This window comes from Dicentrarchus labrax, unplaced genomic scaffold, assembly GCF_905237075.1.
Source record: "Dicentrarchus labrax unplaced genomic scaffold, dlabrax2021, whole genome shotgun sequence".
NCBI lineage: Eukaryota > Metazoa > Chordata > Actinopteri > Moronidae > Dicentrarchus > Dicentrarchus labrax.
This window is the reverse complement of record NW_026136720.1, coordinates 2,239,933-2,261,025: the sequence shown is the minus strand read 5'-3', so window position 1 is coordinate 2,261,025 and position 21,093 is coordinate 2,239,933. Positions and strand designations below refer to the sequence as shown.

Below are 21,093 nucleotides of genomic sequence, written 5' to 3'. Positions count from 1 at the left end.
GAATAATTTAGTTTTAAAAATTAGAAAACAATTTAATTATGTCTCTGAATGATTAAAAAGCTTTATTAAGACTTTTAAATGTAACTTTATGATTTTAAGTGTCATGTTTTCTCCCAAAATTCAACATTTGCATCTCCTGATTGTAACTAACAGACGTTCATTTAAATTTATGTAACTTTAATTGTAATGTAATCACTTTAAAGTGACTGTCAGTAACTGTTCTATTACTTTATTACTACACACACACACACACACCACACACACAGAGACATATATACGGTAATCTGTTGAAAAGATGGTTAAAAGAAAAACAGCAAAATAAAACCAACGAGAACTTATAAAAACAAAAGAAGAAGTATGAGCTAACTTAAGATGTGACAATACAGCTACCTGCATTAAAGTTAAATCCAGAGCTTATGGATTTAAAGGGTTACTTTAATTTACAGTTTTGTGTTTTAAAATGTATTTCTTTAGATTTTGGGAATGTTCTTCTAACCAACAAGTACAGGAAGGAGGAAACGTTGCTCAACTGTTATTGGAGCACAGAGCCAAAGGGGGGCGGGGCTAACTGAAAATAAAGTGTTATATATATAAAAAAACAAAAAACATCAGCACTGCTATCTGAATATAAACTAATTCTTACTTAAAAATAGAAAAAAAGTATCTAAAAATTTAAGTTTGACTGTTTTTTTTTAATGATTTATAGCGAACAAACTGTATTTCAGGTCTGTTTTTAGAGTGGTGAAGTTTCCGAGGGGAGCGTGAACGCAGCACGCGGATCAACCTGGAGGAGAGTAAAACTCGCTGCAACCGAACAGAAACCGCGAACGCAACAAGTTCACGCAACAATGGGACGTTTGCGGTTTAACGACGCGACCCGGACGCGTTTTTATTGATCCCTTTCATGTCGAGTCACAACTTTTAAGCCCGGGAAAATTCGGGGTCGACGTTGTTCGGTCGGTTGGCGCTCCGGTTGAAAACAAGAGTTCTGCTTTCAGTCGGATGGAAGTGAGTGAGACAGGTCGGTTTTAGAGACAGACAGGTCGGTTTTAACGGCTGCCTCTGAGGGACATTTTAAGGGTTCAATGTCCACGTTAAACTTCGCCGAGGAGCTGGACTTCAGGCTGATCTTTGAGGACGACGGCAGGCAGACAGCAGGTACGTGTCAGTTTGACGACGTTAGTTAGCCATTGTCAGCCGCGTGAAGCTCGCGGCAGGACGCGGGAGTGACACCGGAAGTGGAGCGACGACCACTTCAGAATAAAATCAGATAAAAAGATAAAAAGTTACAAATATATGATTTAAAATAAATAATACTGAAAAGGAGAGAAGAGAAATAAAAAAGAAGGAAGATTTAATGTGGATTTACAGACTCATTAATTCATGCTTTTTCAGGATGTTTAGTTTAATATATATATTATATATATATTATATATCAGTTGTCAATTTGTATGTTTTAAGATATATTACTAAATAAAGTATTTTATTATATTTTAAAATGTATAAGACAGTAACAGCAGAACTTTAAAATTTAATATTACATTTAATTTAATTTTTTAGAGGCTCTCGATAATAAAAAAGGTTCTGATCTTGTTGTTGAAATGTTAATTGGTGAAAGACAAAAGACCGGTGTACCTATAAGACTCTGGTGTCCAACCTGGGGGTCGGGACCCCCACTAGGAGTCGCCAAAGCTTCACACGGGGGTTGTGAGGCCTTCTTGATTTTAAGGCGTGTAAGAAATATACACAATAGGCCGATAATGTAAATGTAAACTGTCTGATAGAACAATGGCCAAGCGTTAGGGAGAATAAAACACTCAGGAGAATAAAGCTTATTAAGTCTGTATGATTGGTAAAGATGATAAAAATACAGAATACGGACAGAAAATTACATAAAAGGTTCCCTAAACAAGAAAAAATCTTCTCAAAGTTCATCCAACTCTGGTTTTACACAAACTTTCTGCTGTTACTGAGTTCACTGTTTGGGTTCATCGATCAGTTTTAATTTAATATGAAATATCTATAAAATATGTCACTGAGTCCCTGAAGGAAAAAAGTGATTAATCATCCTCAGCTTTCATTAATTTAAGTTGATCAGATTTGAGCTTGTTTATTGTATTTTATTTGTTTATTTGCACATTAATACAAAATAAAATGGACACATAGAGAAGACAGTTTTTACAGTGCAGCACAGGAAGGAAGTCCTCTTCTATTTTAGGAAACAAAAATGTAAAAAACTGAAACACACAGAAATGAAATATGTTATTTTGACTAAAAACAAAAAACAAAAGTAGTTTGAGTAAATTTAAGTGACACTGACTCTTATTGTTACTGTGAAAACAAAATATCTAGTAAAAAGTTCTTAATCAGGAATGTTTTTAACTCAATAAATTGAGTTTATTTCACTTAAAAGTTTCGATTTAATCAGTTTCAACAATTTGATGAGTTAAATGAACTCGTCTGGTTTTGGTACTAACAATCTCTAAATATTCAACACACACACGAATAAACAGCCATAAAAGACAACAAATAAATATTATTATTGGTTTTGTTTTGTTTTGTTTTATTGACGTACAAATTTACATTTTATATGTGAGGCAATCTAAACAAATATTATATAATTACAAGTTGAATACAGTAAAATAAGAAATACAGAACCAGCAGCAGTCAGTCAGTCAGTTATAGTAAACTATCTAAATAAATATAATAGAACCAGTCAGTTTTTAATGTTTGACATAATCAAATTACCCATTTCGTCCAAAGATTTATTTATAATAAGTTATTTATAGTATTTATAATCTTAGAAGTTTAAGATGGAACATTTTGCTGCAGAAGTTATTTAAATAGTGAATCATATATTGAAACAGTTGATGATTCAAGTTCTGTAAAAGATCAGTTTCACTTCTTGCTCGGCACAGAGGGTTTTATTTTGAAGGGTGTAACCGGAAGTTGTGTCGTCTTATTGTAGTGGATGTGACACAACCAGCTGTTAAATTTAGTTTAATTTGTAAAATGTGAATCAGGAGCTGAAAAAGAGACTAAATCATCCTCAACTAAACCCCACTGACAGCTGCAGAGTATTGATCACTATTATTGATTAGTCAGCTGTATTTTTAATGTATTGATTATTATTGTTTGGGTCAATGTTGGTCATATTTTATGTGCTAACATGTGCTAATTAGCACTAAAGTGGAGCCGAGGCTTTCATCTGTCCCAAACTGAAGTTATTTTAATTCTGCATACACTCTCTGGAATGGAAATGTACATACAGACACTTTAAACAGTGTTATTGTTAAACCAAATAATCCCAAACTCACTCAGAGGACATTGTTTAAATCTACAAAGATCATCATTGGAAATCTTAGAATCTCGTCTATTTATTGATCAGAACGCTTTTAGGATACAGTCACAACAACGGGCCCAATCGGCGCCTCAAACTAACGAGCGATCATAAAATTGAGCCAACTCACCCAAGAAGCCTCGCTGTAATCCAGGAATCAGTAATAATCCAACAAGAACAGTCCTGTTTCAGTACCAAAGGTCCAATATATCCACTCACTACACGAGCACGTAGATAAATGACCATCAACAGCTGTCTTTTAGAGAGTGTTATCTTTTAACTGAGACCAAAACCATACATATACTGCAAATGGTTGAAGAACAGCTTTTCATTTACTTTGGGTAAATGTTGTTTTTAGGTCATTTTACAGACGGTAAGAGGTTAAGGGTCTAAAAAGTTGCTAAATTTATCAAGAAAGTCGCCAAGTTGGCAACTCTGGTTCTCTGAATTGAGAACATGTGACGTAGCGTAGAGCTAACGCGCTGCTGCCTCACATTTTTGTTAATTTGATCACTTTTTTCCGCCACCATTTAATCTTGAGCCACGTTTAATGAGTTCTTGAGCACATTCGATTGCTAATCAGCTGTCTGTAAAAATGAGTGAAAAATGAACCTAATGACGTTAAACACTAAAATAAAGTCTGATTGGAGCCTCTTGGAATTAAAAACAAAGACTAGTTTCCAGTTCCTGGTGGTTGATGCCTCGTAGTGTTTCCCCCTCCGTGTTAAACTGCTGAGTTACGTGTAACCGCTGTGTGTGTGAACTTCAAACACAGGCTGAAAACATTGATTTTGTATTTGATTGGTACTTTCTGTCAGTGTGGTCCACATGAAGCCGAGGTTAGGGTCGATACGTGGGGCTGTTGGAAGTTCAGAGGATCCTAAACGAACCAGATAATACACTGAGGAACGTCTGCAGGTGGTGAATAAAGGAGGGAAACAACCAGTCGGACCTCTTTAACGTTCACCAGCTGACACTGATTGTACCGATGAGGCTGCTTGTGTTTGCAGACAGCGTGACGCCCAGTCTGTCTGCACGCCTGTTTTACTTCCCGGTTTTCTAACCGCCCTGTGGCACCCAGCTGGTGTCGGGCATCGCCTCCTCCTCTTACTCTACCCCGGAGGAAGAAGGTGGAGGAGGAGGAGGTGGGGGGGGGAGCTCATTTATCTCCATCCAACACATTGAGGGTTATTTGCAAAGCTGTTGAAGCAGATCACAGTTGCCGCTTTGACGCCTTTTTTGCATGAAGCATGTGAGAGCGAGAAAGAGGAGTATTAATAGTTGGGCTGTGGTGAGAGAGTGTGTGCAGCTGTGTGAATGAACTGTTGTAGATAATCTGTCACTGTAGTGTCACTGTAGTGTTACTGTCACTGCACTGTACACAGGTTGCCACTTACACACACAAACAAACACACACAAACAAACACACATATATATATATATATAATTTAGGACACTGTGTGTTTATATATATACACACAGTGTCCTAAATTAACTGGCGCCAAATGCCAAAAAGTCATGTGTTTGCAGCCGGTAAATAATTTGGAATCACAGCGTCGGACCAGGTTTACATTGTTGGGTTGTTTATGTGTACTGTGACCCTCACTGTCCACCGTAGCTATCGTGAGCTCAGTGAATCAAATCAAAGCAGCTTAATACAATTCCTGAGGAAGCACTTTCTACGCAATGTCTGTCTGTTGTATTATTCATTAATTTCCTATGAATTAACAACTGACGTACGTGGTGGTCAAACACTAAACTCCAGAACCAAACATGAAGGAACTAAACTGATAAAAGACGAGAGCAACAGCATCCCTGTGAGAAACTCTGTTGTTTGTTGTTAACATTTGATGAACCAGCTGCTGATGGATTATTAACTGTCAGGTGCAGGACTGAGACGGCTGCGACATGGCAATAAAAACACAACTGTATTTGCAATGCAAATCATCTCAGGTCTGATTTACATGTTGGTTTTATCTGTTACACCCTAACAGGTCCAGATCTCGATGTGAGGACTCCTCCCACCTCCACGCAGGCTCTGGCCGAGCAGCCCATCTTCCAGGAGCTGCAGAGTCACCCCACGTATGTACCCACCGCAGATGACTACCAGCACTTCGGCTACCAATCGCAGGGGCCCCAGTATAGGACCCAGGGGAACCCCAGGGCGTTTGACTGCCCCAGTATCCAGATCACCTCCATCGCTCCGAACAACCATGTGGAGCTGGGCAGTAGCCACGAAGCTTTGGCGGTGGGTGGGGCAGAGGGGGGTTATCCTGAGGCATCCTGGTCCAGAGGACAGCTCTACCTGCCCCTGGACGCCTGCTACCGGGATACGGCACTTTGCCCGAGCCCCTGTAGCAGCCTGTCCTCCAGGAGCTGGATTTCCGACCTCTCCTCCTGCGAGTCCTTTTCCAACGTCTGCGATGACGTGGAGGGCGAGCTGCGCGACGCTGCTCGCCTCGCCCTGGGGTCCCCCCTAGGATCACCTGTGGGGTCCCCGGGCTGCGGGGGCGGGGCCTTTGGGGTGGAGCTGTGGCAGCAGAAGTACCAGCATCCTTCAGCCTTCAGCCCGGCGCTGTCGCCTCATCAGTCGCCCCGCCAGTCGCCCCGCCAGTCGCCCTGCCACTCCCCTCGCGCCAGTGTCACAGAGGAGAGCTGGCTGAACCGACGGCCCACCTCCAGGTACAGTTGTGTAATTAGTAACTTTATTTATTTAGAGTAGTAGTCTCGCTGAGATCAAGACCTGAGAGAAAGAAACATTTATAGTCAGACAACCACTGAACTATATTTTTGGTTTATGGTTTACAAAACAAGCAGCCTTTTAATTCTAGTTTAATATTCACATGTATCTGCCATCGAGCAAAAAATACATATTTAAGTACTGATTAGGAAGAATAATGTTTACATACAATGTAAATAGTGATGGACCAAGAGTAGAGCCCTGTGGCACCCCATTACTGATGGTGAGCATGGAACCAATTCAGTGCAACCTCATCTAGACCTATAGGCAGGAGTTTATAAACGACGGTATCAAATTCAGCTTTTAAGAGGTCCAGTTTGAATTTTCATTATTTACATTTTATTGATTTGTTTCTACAGTTTACCTGCTAGAGTCTCTGTGAGGCTGTACTCAACTCAACGCTAATGTCAGCATGCTAACATGCTGTATATTTCTCTGAGAGATAGAATCTAAAAATAAAACATTATTTTTAAGAAAAGAAGTATAATCCAAGAAAAGAGAAACTATATTATATCATTATATGGATTTAATAAAGAGAATGTGATTAACATTAAGACGCTAATCCTGTCTGGACTTCTTTCTCAGGCCGTCATCCAGACCGACCTCCCCCTGCGGGAAGAGACGCCACTCCAGTGCCGACCCCTACGCTCGCTCGCCCTCCCCTCACCACTCCCCCAGCCCCACGCCGGGCGCCTCTCCGCGGGGCAGCGTGACGGATGACACCTGGGTGGGAAGCCCCGCCGGCGCGCTGGGATCCCTCCTGATGTCTGGCTACCAGGAGCTGGACGTCCCCTCAAAGACCAGGAGGACATCGGGGAGCCAGCTGGGCCTCCTGGCCGGACAGGGAGACCCCGGGCTGGAGCCCTTCCAGGACTCCCCGGCGGAGGAGGGACGCGAACAGGACGGCCTGGCCGAGCTCTTTCTTCAAGTGCCCTCCCACTTCAGCTGGAACAAACCCAAACCTGGAAACCCTCCTCTGTTCAGGTTGGCTTCATTTCACTGAAGCTGTTGTTGCTTTTAAATGTGTTCGTTCACTGATTGTTTTTGAATGATTAGTCAGTTTTACAGAAAATAGTGTAAGAACATTGTTCAAGGAAAGGTTTTGGAAAATATATTTATTCTCTTTCTGGACATTGAACTTACTTTCTACGGAAGCGTATTGAATTCACTTGAAAAAAAAAAAAACTCGTTTTTTTGGAGTAATTTATTTTTTGGATTGTTTTTTTTAATACTTGTTTCTGTTTTTCGGAGTAATTTTTTTCTGAATTATCAAGATACTTCGAATTCCCGCGAGAATCTCCAACCTGCAAGTGACTCCCATGGACCTATGGTGACTCCTGCCAGCACATACATGCCCCATCTTCAACTATCTACCTCAGGTGCCTGCGTAGAGTCGACAAACTAATGATAGTACCATCTATATGACTTAAAGACAGGACTATCTCCCAGTGTCTGAAACCCAGATCAAAGTAAAACTTGATTGAACTAAACAAGCGGTTATGTTTGTTTCCCATAAATCGAGCTCTCAATAAAGGAATGAATGCGTCTATTGTTTCAAATGCTCTCTAAACTCAGAGAAAAAACTAGTCTGAAAAAAAACCAAAAAATAAATTTTCAAGTGAATGCAATACGCTTCCGTATACTTTCATATCTGCCTGTTAAACGTAAAATATGTAGTTTCTGCAAAGTCAAACCAGACCCTCTCTATCTCCCCCTGGTGGCTGACTGCAGTATAGTTCATAAAGCCTCCATGTTAGCAGATGCAAAAAACATTACCAAAGATGGTTTCTGTCGTTCTTATCACGCTTAATTAGTTATTTGAAGATATAAAAAGGGAGTTGGGAACCCTTGAGCTCCCTTCAGAGATCCACTACTAAAGGAACAGTTGGTTGGTTGGTGACGTACAATATCTGATCGTCTGTTGTCTCTGCCTCCAGTATCTCGTCACCTCCTCCTCTGGACTGGCCTCTGCCCAGCCAGTTTGACCAGTGTGAGCTGAAGCTGGAGGTCCAGCCCAGATCCTACCACAGGGCGCATTATGAGACGGAGGGCAGCAGAGGGTCCATTAAGGCTGCGACTTCAGGACATCCTATCATCAAGGTAAGACCGACTCACACACTCAGTTCGACTTCACCCTGGTTTTTAGAACAAGGTTTCCTGACAACTTAATTCTGACTAATATTACGACTTTATTCTCTTAATTTCCCCCCAAAAAAGAAAAAGAAATTCTCTTAGTCTGGCCCTAATACTCCATCGTAGGGTTTAGACTGTTGGACTCTTTAACAGTTTATTAGGAACGAGTGGTAGCCCCACATCATTAGAACAGAGAGGTGAAGAGCCACTGAGGGATGTGTGTCGGCTAATGTTGTGGGCGAACAGCCTCGTGGATCCTCCTGGATCAGAGGACAGAGGCCGGCTGAGGCAGGGAAAGCTCCGTCAAGGCCTCGCGTGTAACGGACACCAGCGGGGCTATTCTGGGTGTCGCATTCTGCTGAACCCAGATCAGCTTCCTGCTGCAAGATGTGTAAAAAGTCACAGTGCTGCTGTGTCACACAGGAAACTGAAGCTGTTTGTTTGTGAAATCCACAAAACAGCAACTCACAAATTAGAATTAAAAGTTCTGTAGCACTGCCTACGAATCCTCTCCTCCAGCTTTAAGGAGTTAAGTTTGTTTAGTACAGACTTCAACAAATGTCACATCATCGGGTTTTTAATATTTTTTTCAGTGGAAATTAAATTTGTGATATAAAAATGATCCTTCACACTAATCGATGTTTTTATTTAACTTTTATTTCAGTGAAACTAAATCCTTTTATACATTTGTTTGGTTTTATTTCTCTATTTTTATGTGTCTTTTATTATTTATTCATTCATGTTTAATCTATTTGTTTGTCAGTTTTCATAACTTATTGTTATTTACTTCATTGTAAAAAACAATATTGAATATGAACTTTACTGAATTTATCAGGGAGCTTTTTTATAGAGAAAATAATTGTTAGAAGTATATCTTTCCTTATTAATGACGCAGGCACCCAGGGTCCTGGTGGTTAACAAGGTGTCATCATGATACGTTTTACTGAAGTTAGTTACACGCATAAGATCATCAGTGTCTAAATGATCACTGATCTGTCCGGATATCTTAAACATGGGGACATTAAATGCAGTGTGCAAACTTTTTCCCGGCTTTCTGGGGGAATTATTTCTGATCTGAAGTTCCTCCTGGAAGCTGTGAATTCTGTGCAGTCTTCAACCCAATCTGTAGTTTCCTGCACAAAGAGTCATAAGTCACCGAACCCACTTCCTGGTTTCTAGTGTTGAAGATGCAGACGTGTGCGACACCAACATCACACATTGACCCTTCAAAGAGTCGGTTTTATTCTCACTGGAACAAGTTGCCTTCAATTCTTGAAACTTTCGCACACAGTTTAAAAACATCACAACATGCAATCTAAAGTATTTGAGACACCTCCCAAAATGTAATAAATCATGTTTTCATGTTAATAAGCCATGAGCTCCCCTGTAGTTCGCCAGTTTCTACACATCTAACACAGCCGTCCAGGTGTCTGTCAGGAGTTGATCTGAGGTGTATCGTTGAATCTTTGTCTCCAGCTGACGGGATACAGCGAGCAGCCGGTCAGCCTGCTGCTGTTCATCGGCACCTCCGACGACCGCTACCTTCGCCCTCATTCCTTCTACCAGGTCCACCGGGTGACGGGGAAGATGGTCACCACCAGCTGCCAGGAGAAAATTATGGGTGGCACCAAAGTCCTGGAGGTCCCGCTGCTTCCAGAGAACGACATGTCCGCCAGGTAACAGAGGGGACGGCAACAGAGCTGGATGTAGAGTTTAGGCATTAAAAGGTTATAATGTCTATGAAATTCACTGCATCTCAGACCAGAACAAAATGAAACTGACCAGAACTGACTTTGTTAGTCTTTTCAACAATCCCCTATGGAAACAAACCACAGAGAGGCTGCCATACAACACAGGCAGAGGGAGTGAGACACCATGTGACTCTGTATCTTTATATAGAGAATAGCTGTTTGCTGATATATTAATGTTTATAATATATAAAACCTTTGAGATTAGCAGCATAATGCATTTTGCTTTTCTTTTCCACAGCATTGACTGTGCCGGCATCCTAAAGCTGCGTAACGCCGACATCGAGCTGAAGAAAGGGGAGACGGACATCGGGCGGAAGAACACGAGGGTGCGCGTTGTGTTCAGGGTCGCCGTCCCGCAGCCGGACGGTCGGATGCTGTGGCTGCAGACGACATCCGTCCCTGTGGAGTGCTGTGAGTACACCTGTAACACACGGAGACGTCACATCTACATCTGATTGAGTCATTCAGGGAGGCTTTCACTCAGCAGAGAGGAGACACAGAAAATGTTCATCCTTCATTTCGAAACCACATTCTAATCGAAGAAGCAGAAGAGGAAGTCAGAGGGACGCGTTGCTTCATATAAACATAGATTATAATCAATGAGGTTTTCTTCTCACTGCTGAGTGAATATTTGCTCTGCCTGATGCTGCTGGAGAAACCGCTCATATATTGAAATGTGTGTTGTTGTTTCAGCCCAGCGCTCGGGTCAGGAGCTTCCCCAGGTGGAGAGCTTCAGTCCAGCCAGCTGCTCCGTGGACGGAGGAGAGGAGCTGCTCCTCACCGGATCCAACATCTCCACACAGTCCAGGGTTGTGTTCACGGAGAAGGGGCCCGGTAAGAGCAGTTAACGGTAACTTACCGTGCATTAAACACACGTAACATCCTGCTAAATGTTTGAACTGTTCCCCCTCTCAGATGGAAGAGTGCTGTGGGAAACAGACGCCAGACTTGTGCCGGAGAAAAGCAGCGGAGTAAGTAGAAACAGAAATCTGTGAGTCAGTTCATTATAGTTTATAATAACGCACTGCAGTGAGGATGAGACAGACCTGTCTGTCTGTCTGTCTGTCTGTCTGTCACTAACAGAGAAACTATAAGATTTGAAGGATTTATTTCAAACAATCTGGACATGTGCAGTGGACACTGAGGAACCCAAACAGCTTCAGTCCTCTGCAGGAGTAAACAACATGTTTTTACAGTAACTACCTTGTATTTGTTGCATACAGTCATCACTCCCTGTCAGTCCCACAGCAACAGGATGCTGATAAAGTAGGTCATCAGTACGCCAGGATACCAGTCTGTGTGCTGTGTTCCTGTTAGCGGCTAGCTAACGCGTCCTGATACCACAGAGAATAAAACGGAGCTGAAACGTACGATGAGGAGTTGTTAAATGTCTCTCAGCGAGCAGATAAAGTCTGCTATCGGTCAGATTCCCCTTGAAATCAATGAAATGAGGCGGTAGAAACACTAATGTTTGTCCACAGGCGGTGCCAGAATCAACATAAAGTCTTACATATTTATATTCATCAGGTGGACACAAACATGACTCTGATGGGCAGTGGTGGAAATTAGCATTATTATATATTCATAATTATATATATAATATATATAATAATATATATAATAAAATATATATTTTTTAAATCTTTTTTTTACACATTTAGTGTTTAAACATACGATTAATGTCAAAGAAAGTAAAAGTGTGCGTCCTGCTCGCACCACGAAGCGTCCCTCCTGCCGGGCTGCAGCCGACCTGCTGGGACAAACAGACACAGTCGTTTTTATACAAAGAAATAAATAAATTAATGTGTATAGTTTGAGGAAATTTACAAGAAGACCCAAATTATTAAAAATCTGTTGTATGCAAAGTTCATAAAGCTTCTCCTCAACAACTCTCAAAAGTTAACCCAGAACTCGTGTTAATACCAGGACAGGACCGATATCTGCTCTGTTAATCACGTGATGTGTTACGCAATGAGCGTGAGCCGCCTCACAGCTGGAAGAGTCGATTCTCTGTTTTGGGAGCATTTGAACGTCACTTAAGATGGCGGTGAGGATCTCCCCCCCCGGAGGAAGTACAAAGAGGAAGTTAACAAGGGTTTGTTGAAACCACAGAGAGTCTGAGGGAGGAGTCAGCGTGACGTCACTGGAGGTTGTAATAGATTTTGTAACAGGGACGCGAGTGTGATGTTTATTTATGTTTCATTAAAGGCCAAAACAAACAATATCAAAGGTTCTTCAGTTCTTCATTCTTTCATATAAAATGATGACAAAGAGGCAGTTTTATTCTCAATAATCAGATTATTGATTGTTGTCCGAATCCTGAACAGAACCGGTTCAATAATTAATCTTACCTCCGCTCACTATCTTAACATCACAGTTTACAGCGTTCCCACACATCCTGGAAAACCTGGAAATTTAGAGTGCGACTCCCTCACTTTAGCCTCCGCTTCCAAAGGGAGAAACTACTCCACCTATCTACAGCTAGTGTTTGGTTTGTCCCTTCTGGGCTACTGTAGAAACATGGCGGTTGTATTTTGTAGTTAACCTTCACGTCTGTGTTTGTGTCTCTCAGTCCAGCATTGTGGTCGAGGTTCCTCCGTACAACAGGAAGACATCGGATCTGGTCCAGGTCCAGTTCTACGTCTCAAACGGGAAGAGAAAAAGAAGTCTAACACATAATTTCACCTACCTGCCCGCAGTCAGACGTCACCTCCCCGCCGCCGCCGTCCCCGCTGACGGAGTGAAACAGGAGCCCTGGGACACAGACCACATCCCCCTCAATCCACCTGGCTTCTGTCCGACCTCCCACGACCGAGTGCTCGGCCCAGACCTGCTGTTTTATGATTCCTGTGACATCCCAGTGCACTGCGGTCCTCCTCCCCATAACGCGCCTCGTCTACATCACCCCCCTCCCTCCTTAATGTTTCCTCACGCCTCCTCTGTGCCCTCCGCAGTCCCCCATCAGACCCTGATCCCTCTTCAGACCTCCACCCTGCCTCCTCAGGTCGCCACCCTGCCTGTCCAGGCCTCCTCGGTGCCCCTTCAGACCTCCTCTGGTGGACCCCAGAGGGAACCGTCTCCGAGCTCCAGAAGGGCCTTCGTGCCCGCCGCCGACCCGCAGAAGGACTCCCCGCTCTCTGGCCCAGGAGAGACGCTGAACATCAAGCAGGAGCCGGAAGAGTCTCAGCCGAACCTGGGATCCCTCGGCCTCCGGGAGATCACGCTGGATGACGGTAGGAAGCTGTGTTCACTGTCCCGCTGTAGGATCCGTAGCTCAGAGTCTCAAGCAAAGGGAAAACATCCATAGAAACTTCTTAAAGCAGTTGGTTCCCAACCCCTTTATCTATCAGTGAGTAAACTACAGCTGATCAACTGATCAATGAACACAAACAGTGAACTCAGTAACTGCAGGAAGTTTGATTATTTCCTGTAACTATTGATCAGAGAATACAGATTTAATAGGATCTTTTTTTGATCAATTCAGTGTTTTCTTCTCTCTGATACTTGATCAGCTCATCAGAGTTTAGACATTAAATAATTCACTGTAATGTGATTAAGTTATTTTAACTTAGAAAAGTTGTTTACATGGAACAATTTAACTCAGTTTTTAGTTAAAAAACATTCTTGATTTAGTATTTTTACTAGTTTTTTTCACAGCACAAATAAAAATGTAAAAATTACGCAAAATGTTTATTTAGAGTTAGTTTTACTTAAAATGTACAATGTTATCAGTTAAATTAACTCATCTGGTTTCACATGAAATGTATAAAATGCTGACATAAAGACCTACTGTGTATACAGTACGTTTTTTAGCTTTAAAATCAAGAAGGCCTCGACCCCCCTGGGACATTTTGATGACCCCTAGTGGGGGTCCCGACCCTCGGGTTGGGAACCACTGTCGGGAGTTTTTACTGGAGAAATAATCTGCTTAAATTTATTTATTATAGCTAATTATTGAATATATTTAAATATATATATCAAATATAAAAACTAATTACGACTAAATTGAAGTTTCAATGTGGATTAAAACGCAGTGCTTTCTGGGTAATGTGGACTGTGGTTTGTGCAGCGCTCGCTGTGGTGTGTGTGTGTGTGTGTGTGTGTGTGTGTCGCTGTGTGCTCTGTGGTGTTGGTTATTTATATATGTGTGTGTGTGTGATCTGGGTTAATAATAGCTCCGTCTGCTTGTTGCTGGTCTGACTGATGCAGACGGGGTTAAATTTGTTGCTGTGCCTCAGTTGGCGAGCAGCAGCTGTCATCGGGCCTCTGACCCTGGCCGCCGCTGCCCCCCCCCACACACCCTCGCCTTTCAGCTTGACTTTGACCTCCTCCGCCCCGCTGGAGGAACATCAGCCTGCAGACACGTTCTCGAACCGGTTCAAGAATCTTGGTTCTATCTACAGAACCAGTGTTACACAACCACCTGTAGCGTATGACACGCCCACTTTGGTTCCCGAGGAAAACCTGCTGTTATTTATTATTAACGCTTTAGATTTTCAGGATTCTTGGAACTAGACCAGTGTGAGTGGACCCGAACGGAGCCGGTTCCCAGTAAACGCCAGTAGAACCAGTGTGACTGCGGCGGTTTATCACTGTTACGCTGCTGTTGCTGCCCACTAGTGGTGATAAAGTCTAAAGATGAAGATAGGTTTTCCTCTGCTGGTGGTTCCCCTCAAACAATTTAACGAAACCAGTTCGAGAACCAGAACTGATTTGGTGGAAAAACACTCCAGGTGTCTTATTTTCTGTATATTTCATATTATATTCAACAATAACAGCAGATAAACTGAACAATGAAACCAAACAGTGACTCAATAACGGCAGGAAGTTTGTGTAAAGTCAGAGTCTGATCTGTATTATGTATTTTTATAATTATTTAACAATCAAACAGACTTAACAGGCTTCTTTTTTTGACAGATTCAGTGTCTTTGGTTGTTTTCTACTGCAGGACGAGGCTGTTGATTAGAGACTGAAGCTCTGTCAGTGTACACTGTGATCAATAATAATAATAATATTAATATACACAGTGTTCAGCGCCCTTATCCTGTTTATTTGGGATTCACAATATGGATTTCAGCCAATATGATAATAATTACCTGTTTCTCAAGGCCAATACAGATAGTTTGACATGCTTGTATTTTAAAAAAGAAGTTGATGACCCAGAGTTTTTACACACACTGAGGATCCTGGAGGTCCTGGAGGTCCTGGAGGATCCTGGAGGTCCTGGAGGGAAGTGCAGGCAGCTGTTGGGGGAATGTTTTTACGTGATGAGTTTGACCGTAATCTGTGTGAATGATTTTTACGATCGTACACGCAGATGAAGTTGTGGTTAAGGGGCAGCGTGTTGTGACGAGTGTCGGTTGGCTGCACAAGCTTCAGGTTTCAGTGCGGCGCTATGTATAGACCGAGTGCAGAGCAGCTTTACTACTGTTACTAATAATAATAATCATCATTTCTCACCTCCACCGAGACCCCGGCCTGCTCACCGTGTCCTGAACCAGAGCTCTGAGTTACGTCTGTATTAATCAGTGGGCCGATTATTAATTGGTGGAGGCAGTTTCTCTCTTTTACAAACCTGCTGAGGTTCATTAAGAGTCATAGAAAAGTTTCTGGAGAACATGTTTAAACAGTTTGTGTCCAGCTGCTCCCCCCGGTGGACGGACCGGGAGCTGCAACACAGAATCCAGTTTCCTATTTCTGAACAAACAAATGATTTCACAATATTTTCTGGTGTTTACGAAACAGCGATTTCAACACCAGATGACAGATTAACATCTACATACATTAAAACCTCTGGTTCCCAACCTTTTTACTTAAAGGAGCCCTTTCTATTATTTATTCAACTCACTCATATTTTATGGATATTTTATATTATTGAACTCAGTAACTGCAGGAAGTTTGTGTAAAACCAGCGATTTGGATGAAATTTGAGCAGATTATTTCCTGTTTATGGAACTTTTTATACAATTATCTGTTTGTATTCTGTGTTTTTATCATTTTAACAAACTTAATAACCTTTTTTTTGTCAAATTAAGTGTTTTCTTGTCCCTGATGACATTGTTCTGTCAGACAATTTCCTTTACTTGAAATGAACCAAATGCTGAGATATCGGCCTATGGTCAAGTTTTGTAGCACTTAAGTTTTTCTAGTGGGGCCCCCGACCCCCAGGTTGAGAGCCGCTGCATTAAAAACACTTCAGTGAAAGATTACTCACCGTTTACGTTCATCCAAAATCTATCTAGAAAGCTAAAGTAAAGTGCTATCAACGAGACTTTGTAGTTGCAGATCACAGCTCCCTCATTCACCCCCTTTGAAGCACGTAGAAACTACTACTCTGTAGATAAAACGTATTCTAAGGTAACAAAAACACAAAGATTCTTATATTCAGGTGATTAAACACTAATGAAAACATACCGATGGATATTATATTATATTTCTGCCCAGCGATCCTCCTAAATATTAAACACTGGACCTTTAAGAAATACGACCACATTACACCCGTCCTAAAGTCACTAAACACCAGCGGTGGTTTGACAGAGTTTTCATCCACCAACAGGGAACCGACTCCATTTCTGAACGTTTACACCAAAAATAAGAAAAAGTTGTTTTAAAAAGTGTGTGTCACCTGAAAACAAGTTTGTTGTGTTTTCGTTACCTTAGAATGAGCGGATCCTCTTCTACAGTAGCCCAGAACGGACAAACCAAACACCGACTATAGATAGGGAACTTATTTTTCAAGTGTTTCGTGGCCACCGTAGTTTGTCCTACACACTTGGGATGAGAGGGTGATGTGAGGGGGTTGTAATCTGCAACTACACCACTAGATGCCACTAAATCCTTTCAGAGAATCTTTTATGTTTCCAACTTTATCAGGTAGAATTTCTCAAACTTTTTTCCTGCTTCTGTTTTGCAGTGAACGAGATCATCGACAGAGACATCGGCGGTCTGAGCGTCGGCGGCGCCGCCCAGCCCGACCAGTTTGACCAGTTCCACCAGTACGACTGGGATCAGAAGTCCGGCGACGGCGCCTTACCGTTCTGTGGAGGCCCTCAGTAGTCCCGCTGCTTCTTCTTCTACTGTTCCGCTTCTTGGACACAAACACGCCGGCGCTCGCGTACGTTTGCACAGCGCGCACCAAGTGCCTGAGAACCAATCAGCAGCCTCCGACGAGCTCGACTCATCAGGGTTTTTTCACGTCACTGTTTCGTCCTCGTCTCTCAGGAAGTTTTTCACTGACGAACCAAAGATTTCTGTAGCTTTTCCTGATCGAATTGGAACAAAAATAAAAAAGGGCTGTAAGTGAACGTTGGCGATCAGAAACGTCATTCGAGGCTAAAAGTCGCACAGAAACGAGAGAATCATTATTATTTATTGGCTAATTGATTAAGAAATCTATTTTTGATACTCTGGATCAGGTCCAGGATAAACTAAAAGTCCTTCAGCTGATTATTTACATTTTTTTATAGCTTGGTTTTAACTCTGTACAGTTTACATTTCCTTGGCTGAATTACATGAATGCTGTCCGACCTGTTGTTGTTGTTGTTGTTGTTGTTGTTGTTGTTGTTGTTGTTGTGAAGCTTCAGACACTGAATGACAGAAATGTATCCTGAGGTTGAAGTAAAAAGAAAAACTAAGAAAATGTCGGGTGTTCTGTGTTTCTATAAATCATTATAACGGAGTGTGAGTTGGGACCTGATGGATACCAGCGGGAACACGGTTGAGGCACTTTTGGTTCTCGTGGCGGTTTACTACAGAGAGGTCAAAGGTCAGAGCTCGGTCGGGGGAAGGAAGTTGAACTTCCAGATGTGGTTTGTGGGCAGGTTGGGTCACAGAACTCACTGAGATTCAGACGAGTTGTAGTCGTCCTCGGCCTCCGATTGGTCGGGTTCAGGCACGAGGAGGCGGGACTTAGAGTTGGGCGATAATATCGTCATTGTTGTTTTGACGATGTGCAAATTTCCATCATCGAGTATTTAAATTACTTTAACAAAAACATTGAAACACACACGGAAACTCCTCCCATCCATTAATACACGGTGCAGCAGCGTTCAGAGCGCTTCAAGTTGAAATCTGTTCAACCTTTAACTCCGCTGGCCGCTCGGAAAATGAGTGTTTGAGCTCTCAGCGCTGTAAACGCGTTTGGTGGACACAAGTCCAGCTCAGACGATTCCAATCACATTTTAAAGGATATCGATTATCGTTATCGCCAAAATCCCCAAAACATAACGAGATATTATTTTTTGCCCATATCGCCCACCCCTAGCGGGACTTCCTGTGCGGTGAACTATTCACATTATAAAACTATAAAAACTAAATGTTGCTGTTTATTTGAGCAGTTTATCCTCATCGTTCCTGTTTCAGAACCTTTATTTCCACCCAGTGGACTCGCTCAGTGCAGGTGGGTCGCAGGAATACACACAGGACGACGTTTACTGGATTTATTAGGAGAGAACAAAAGTTTTTGGAAGTGAACTTTTAAAAGTCTGTAATGATTCAGAACAGTGTCGGGATTAAACCGCAGCGAGGATCCGACTGATCCTCCACCCCCTCATTTAAAGAGCTGCTGGTCCGGGTCCGTCTGAACGAAGCAGAACTCTTCCACAGCGGATCCAGATCCTGTAGTCCAGCAGCTGTTGGCGCAGGTATAAACCAGCACCGTCCCGAACTCCAGCTCCACCTCGCCGCCGCCGCTCCTCTGCAGCAGGCTCACCAGAGCCGGCATCAGCTGCAGCTCAAAGGTCCTGGACCCGCCGCAGGAGCCGCACGCCGAAACCACGTGAGCCATGTTGGACGGCGGCTCGGAGATGAAGAGCGGTTTCCCGCCACGACAGTACCGCAGGATCTGCTGAGGACACCGCGAGATCTTCTTCATGAACTTGGAGAACGTGGCGTCTCCGTGGCGCGCTTTCGTCTTCTCGTACTTCTCCTGCCCGCCACCGTCCTCGCCGCCCTCCAGCTCCGCCACCGCCACTCCCTCTCTCCTCTCGTACTCCTTCAGCAGCTGCCGGGCGTGCCGCAGCTCGTCTTCCTCCCCGGACAGATCCGACTCCTCCACCACGCCGATGAAGAACGGACGCAGGACGGGAACGTCTTCCTCACCCAGACTGAGGCCCTGAAGCCGGCTGCTGACGTCAGTCTCACCTGCGGCTGCGCACGAGAAGTTCATTTAAATTAAAAATCCTTTAAAACTCAATTAAATTAATTTAAATAAATATTATTTTCTGTTTAAATGTTATTTAATTAACACACCCTCTACTTCCGGAGCCGCTGCCTCCTCTTGAACCTGTCTGTCCTTCATCACACCTCCTCCCCACCCCTCCTCCTCCTCCTCCTCCGTCCCCCAGTCATCAGCGGTGTCACACCAGTCAGTGGCCGACAGAGGAGGCTCCTGAGCCGGGGCGGGTCGGCTGTGTGTCCCCGCCGCCGCCTCCAGACTCTGAGAGCGGAGCACCGTCCACCCCTCCGCCCGGCCGCCGCAGCCCGGGGCCGGGCAGGCGAACAGGTGCAGGGTCCGGTGGGAGGGGGAGGCCTCCAGGGGGCAGTACACCTGGACCACGTGGGCTGACGGGGCTCCGCAGCGGCCGCAGCGCGGTGGCTGCCGGGAGGTGGTCGGAGCCCAGTCCGGGAGTCCTCCGACTTTATTGGTCCGGTGTGAGGACCGGTGTGTTTCAGGGTCCAGCTCTCCGTCACACACACCGATCAGACTCAACGGAGCGGGGGAAGCCATCGGACGTGTCACATGTTTACAACACCGACCGGAAGAGACAGTTAACGTCAAAGGGGTCCGTCAACAAAATATTACCGCCAGTTGGATCTGATTGAAGTTATAAAAACACACTTACATTGTGGTGAATGAGGCGGAAGTAAGCAAAAAATAAAACAGTAATATTATTATAAACATACGCACTCAGAGTACGTAGACTTTGTGAGTTAGAAAGGTTCCGGCCGGAACTCTTCACTCCAGCTAGTTAAAGTAACGGAAGAAAACAGCAATAAAATATCGATTAAAGTGATTTTGTCTTCAAATAAACCGAAAAACTAAAGATCATCAAATTAAAATTATTTTAACATAAACTCTTAACTTGTTTTGACTTGTGATTTCCGGTTTCGGACTCTGCTCTTAAAAAATAAAAGCATTAGAGGAACTGTTTCTGTATTAAAGGACCTTAATAAAATGTTACAATGAGTGGCTTCCGGGGAAAAACAACAGCTTTGTTTATGTGTTGTAGTCCATAATAATAATAATAATAATAATAATAATAATATATAATAATAATAATATTTTATATATTATTATTATATATATTATTATTAATAATAATATATAATAATAATAATAATAATATTATTTTATATATTATTATATATATTATTATTAATAATAATATATAATAATAATTATAATATTATATTATTATTATTAATAATACTAATAATAATATTTATAATATAATATTATTAATAATAATATTATTATTAATATATATAATAATAATAATAATATGAAATTTAATAATAATAATATAATAATTATATATATTTTAATAATGATAATAATATATAATAATATATATTATAATAATAATAAAGATTATATATAATAATAATATTATATAATAATAATATAATAATAATTATTATAATAATAATATATAAAATAATAATAATAATATATAATAATAATATATATTATAAAATAATAATAAATATATATAATAATAATATTATATAATAATATAATAATATATAATAATGATAATAATATATATAATAGTGTCAATGTTTGTAGTTCAGATTCTGTTCAGGTGATAACAGTTTTATTCTGAAAAGAAAAACGACTGGAAAAATATTTTTTTTATTTATTTATAAGTGATGTAAAAATCTGAGGAATAATATTAATAACAAAAAACAAATAAGAATCTTTAAATTAAAACAGTTTTACCGGAAGTACGATGTTATGTTACTTCAGCTGCTTCAACAACAACAACAACAACAACAACAACATGTGACCGTTAATTACTGTAAACAAAGCGTTGTTTGTGTTGTGTAACATAAATAACCCCCCCCCCCCCCTTCTGGTCACCGCCCACCGCCATCATGCCGGTCTTGGTGCTGGAGCGGTTCCCCTG

The 21,093-nt window shown here is 42.0% G+C and overlaps 2 protein-coding genes across 2 annotated transcripts; one reads left to right on the top strand and one right to left on the bottom strand.

The window, feature by feature from the left end:
- The first annotated feature begins 741 nt into the window (after nt 1–741).
- On the top strand, nt 742–17,603 carry LOC127353901 (nuclear factor of activated T-cells, cytoplasmic 3). Its single transcript, XM_051383502.1, has 10 exons — nt 742–1,158; nt 5,335–6,022; nt 6,666–7,064; nt 8,018–8,180; nt 9,690–9,889; nt 10,203–10,375; nt 10,658–10,798; nt 10,880–10,935; nt 12,537–13,197; nt 16,878–17,603. Exons 1-10 carry the CDS (start codon nt 1,086–1,088, stop codon nt 17,018–17,020), a joined length of 2,697 nt encoding a protein of 898 aa, XP_051239462.1. The 5' UTR covers nt 742–1,085; the 3' UTR covers nt 17,021–17,603.
- A 785-nt stretch (nt 17,604–18,388) lies between these two features.
- pdcd2l (programmed cell death 2-like) lies at nt 18,389–19,863 on the bottom strand. The gene is made up of 2 exons (XM_051383507.1): nt 19,214–19,863; nt 18,389–19,111 (listed from the first exon to the last, which is right to left on the bottom strand). Exons 1-2 carry the CDS (start codon nt 19,689–19,691, stop codon nt 18,513–18,515), a joined length of 1,077 nt encoding a protein of 358 aa, XP_051239467.1. The 5' UTR covers nt 19,692–19,863; the 3' UTR covers nt 18,389–18,512.
- Nucleotides 19,864–21,093: the final 1,230 nt, after the last annotated feature.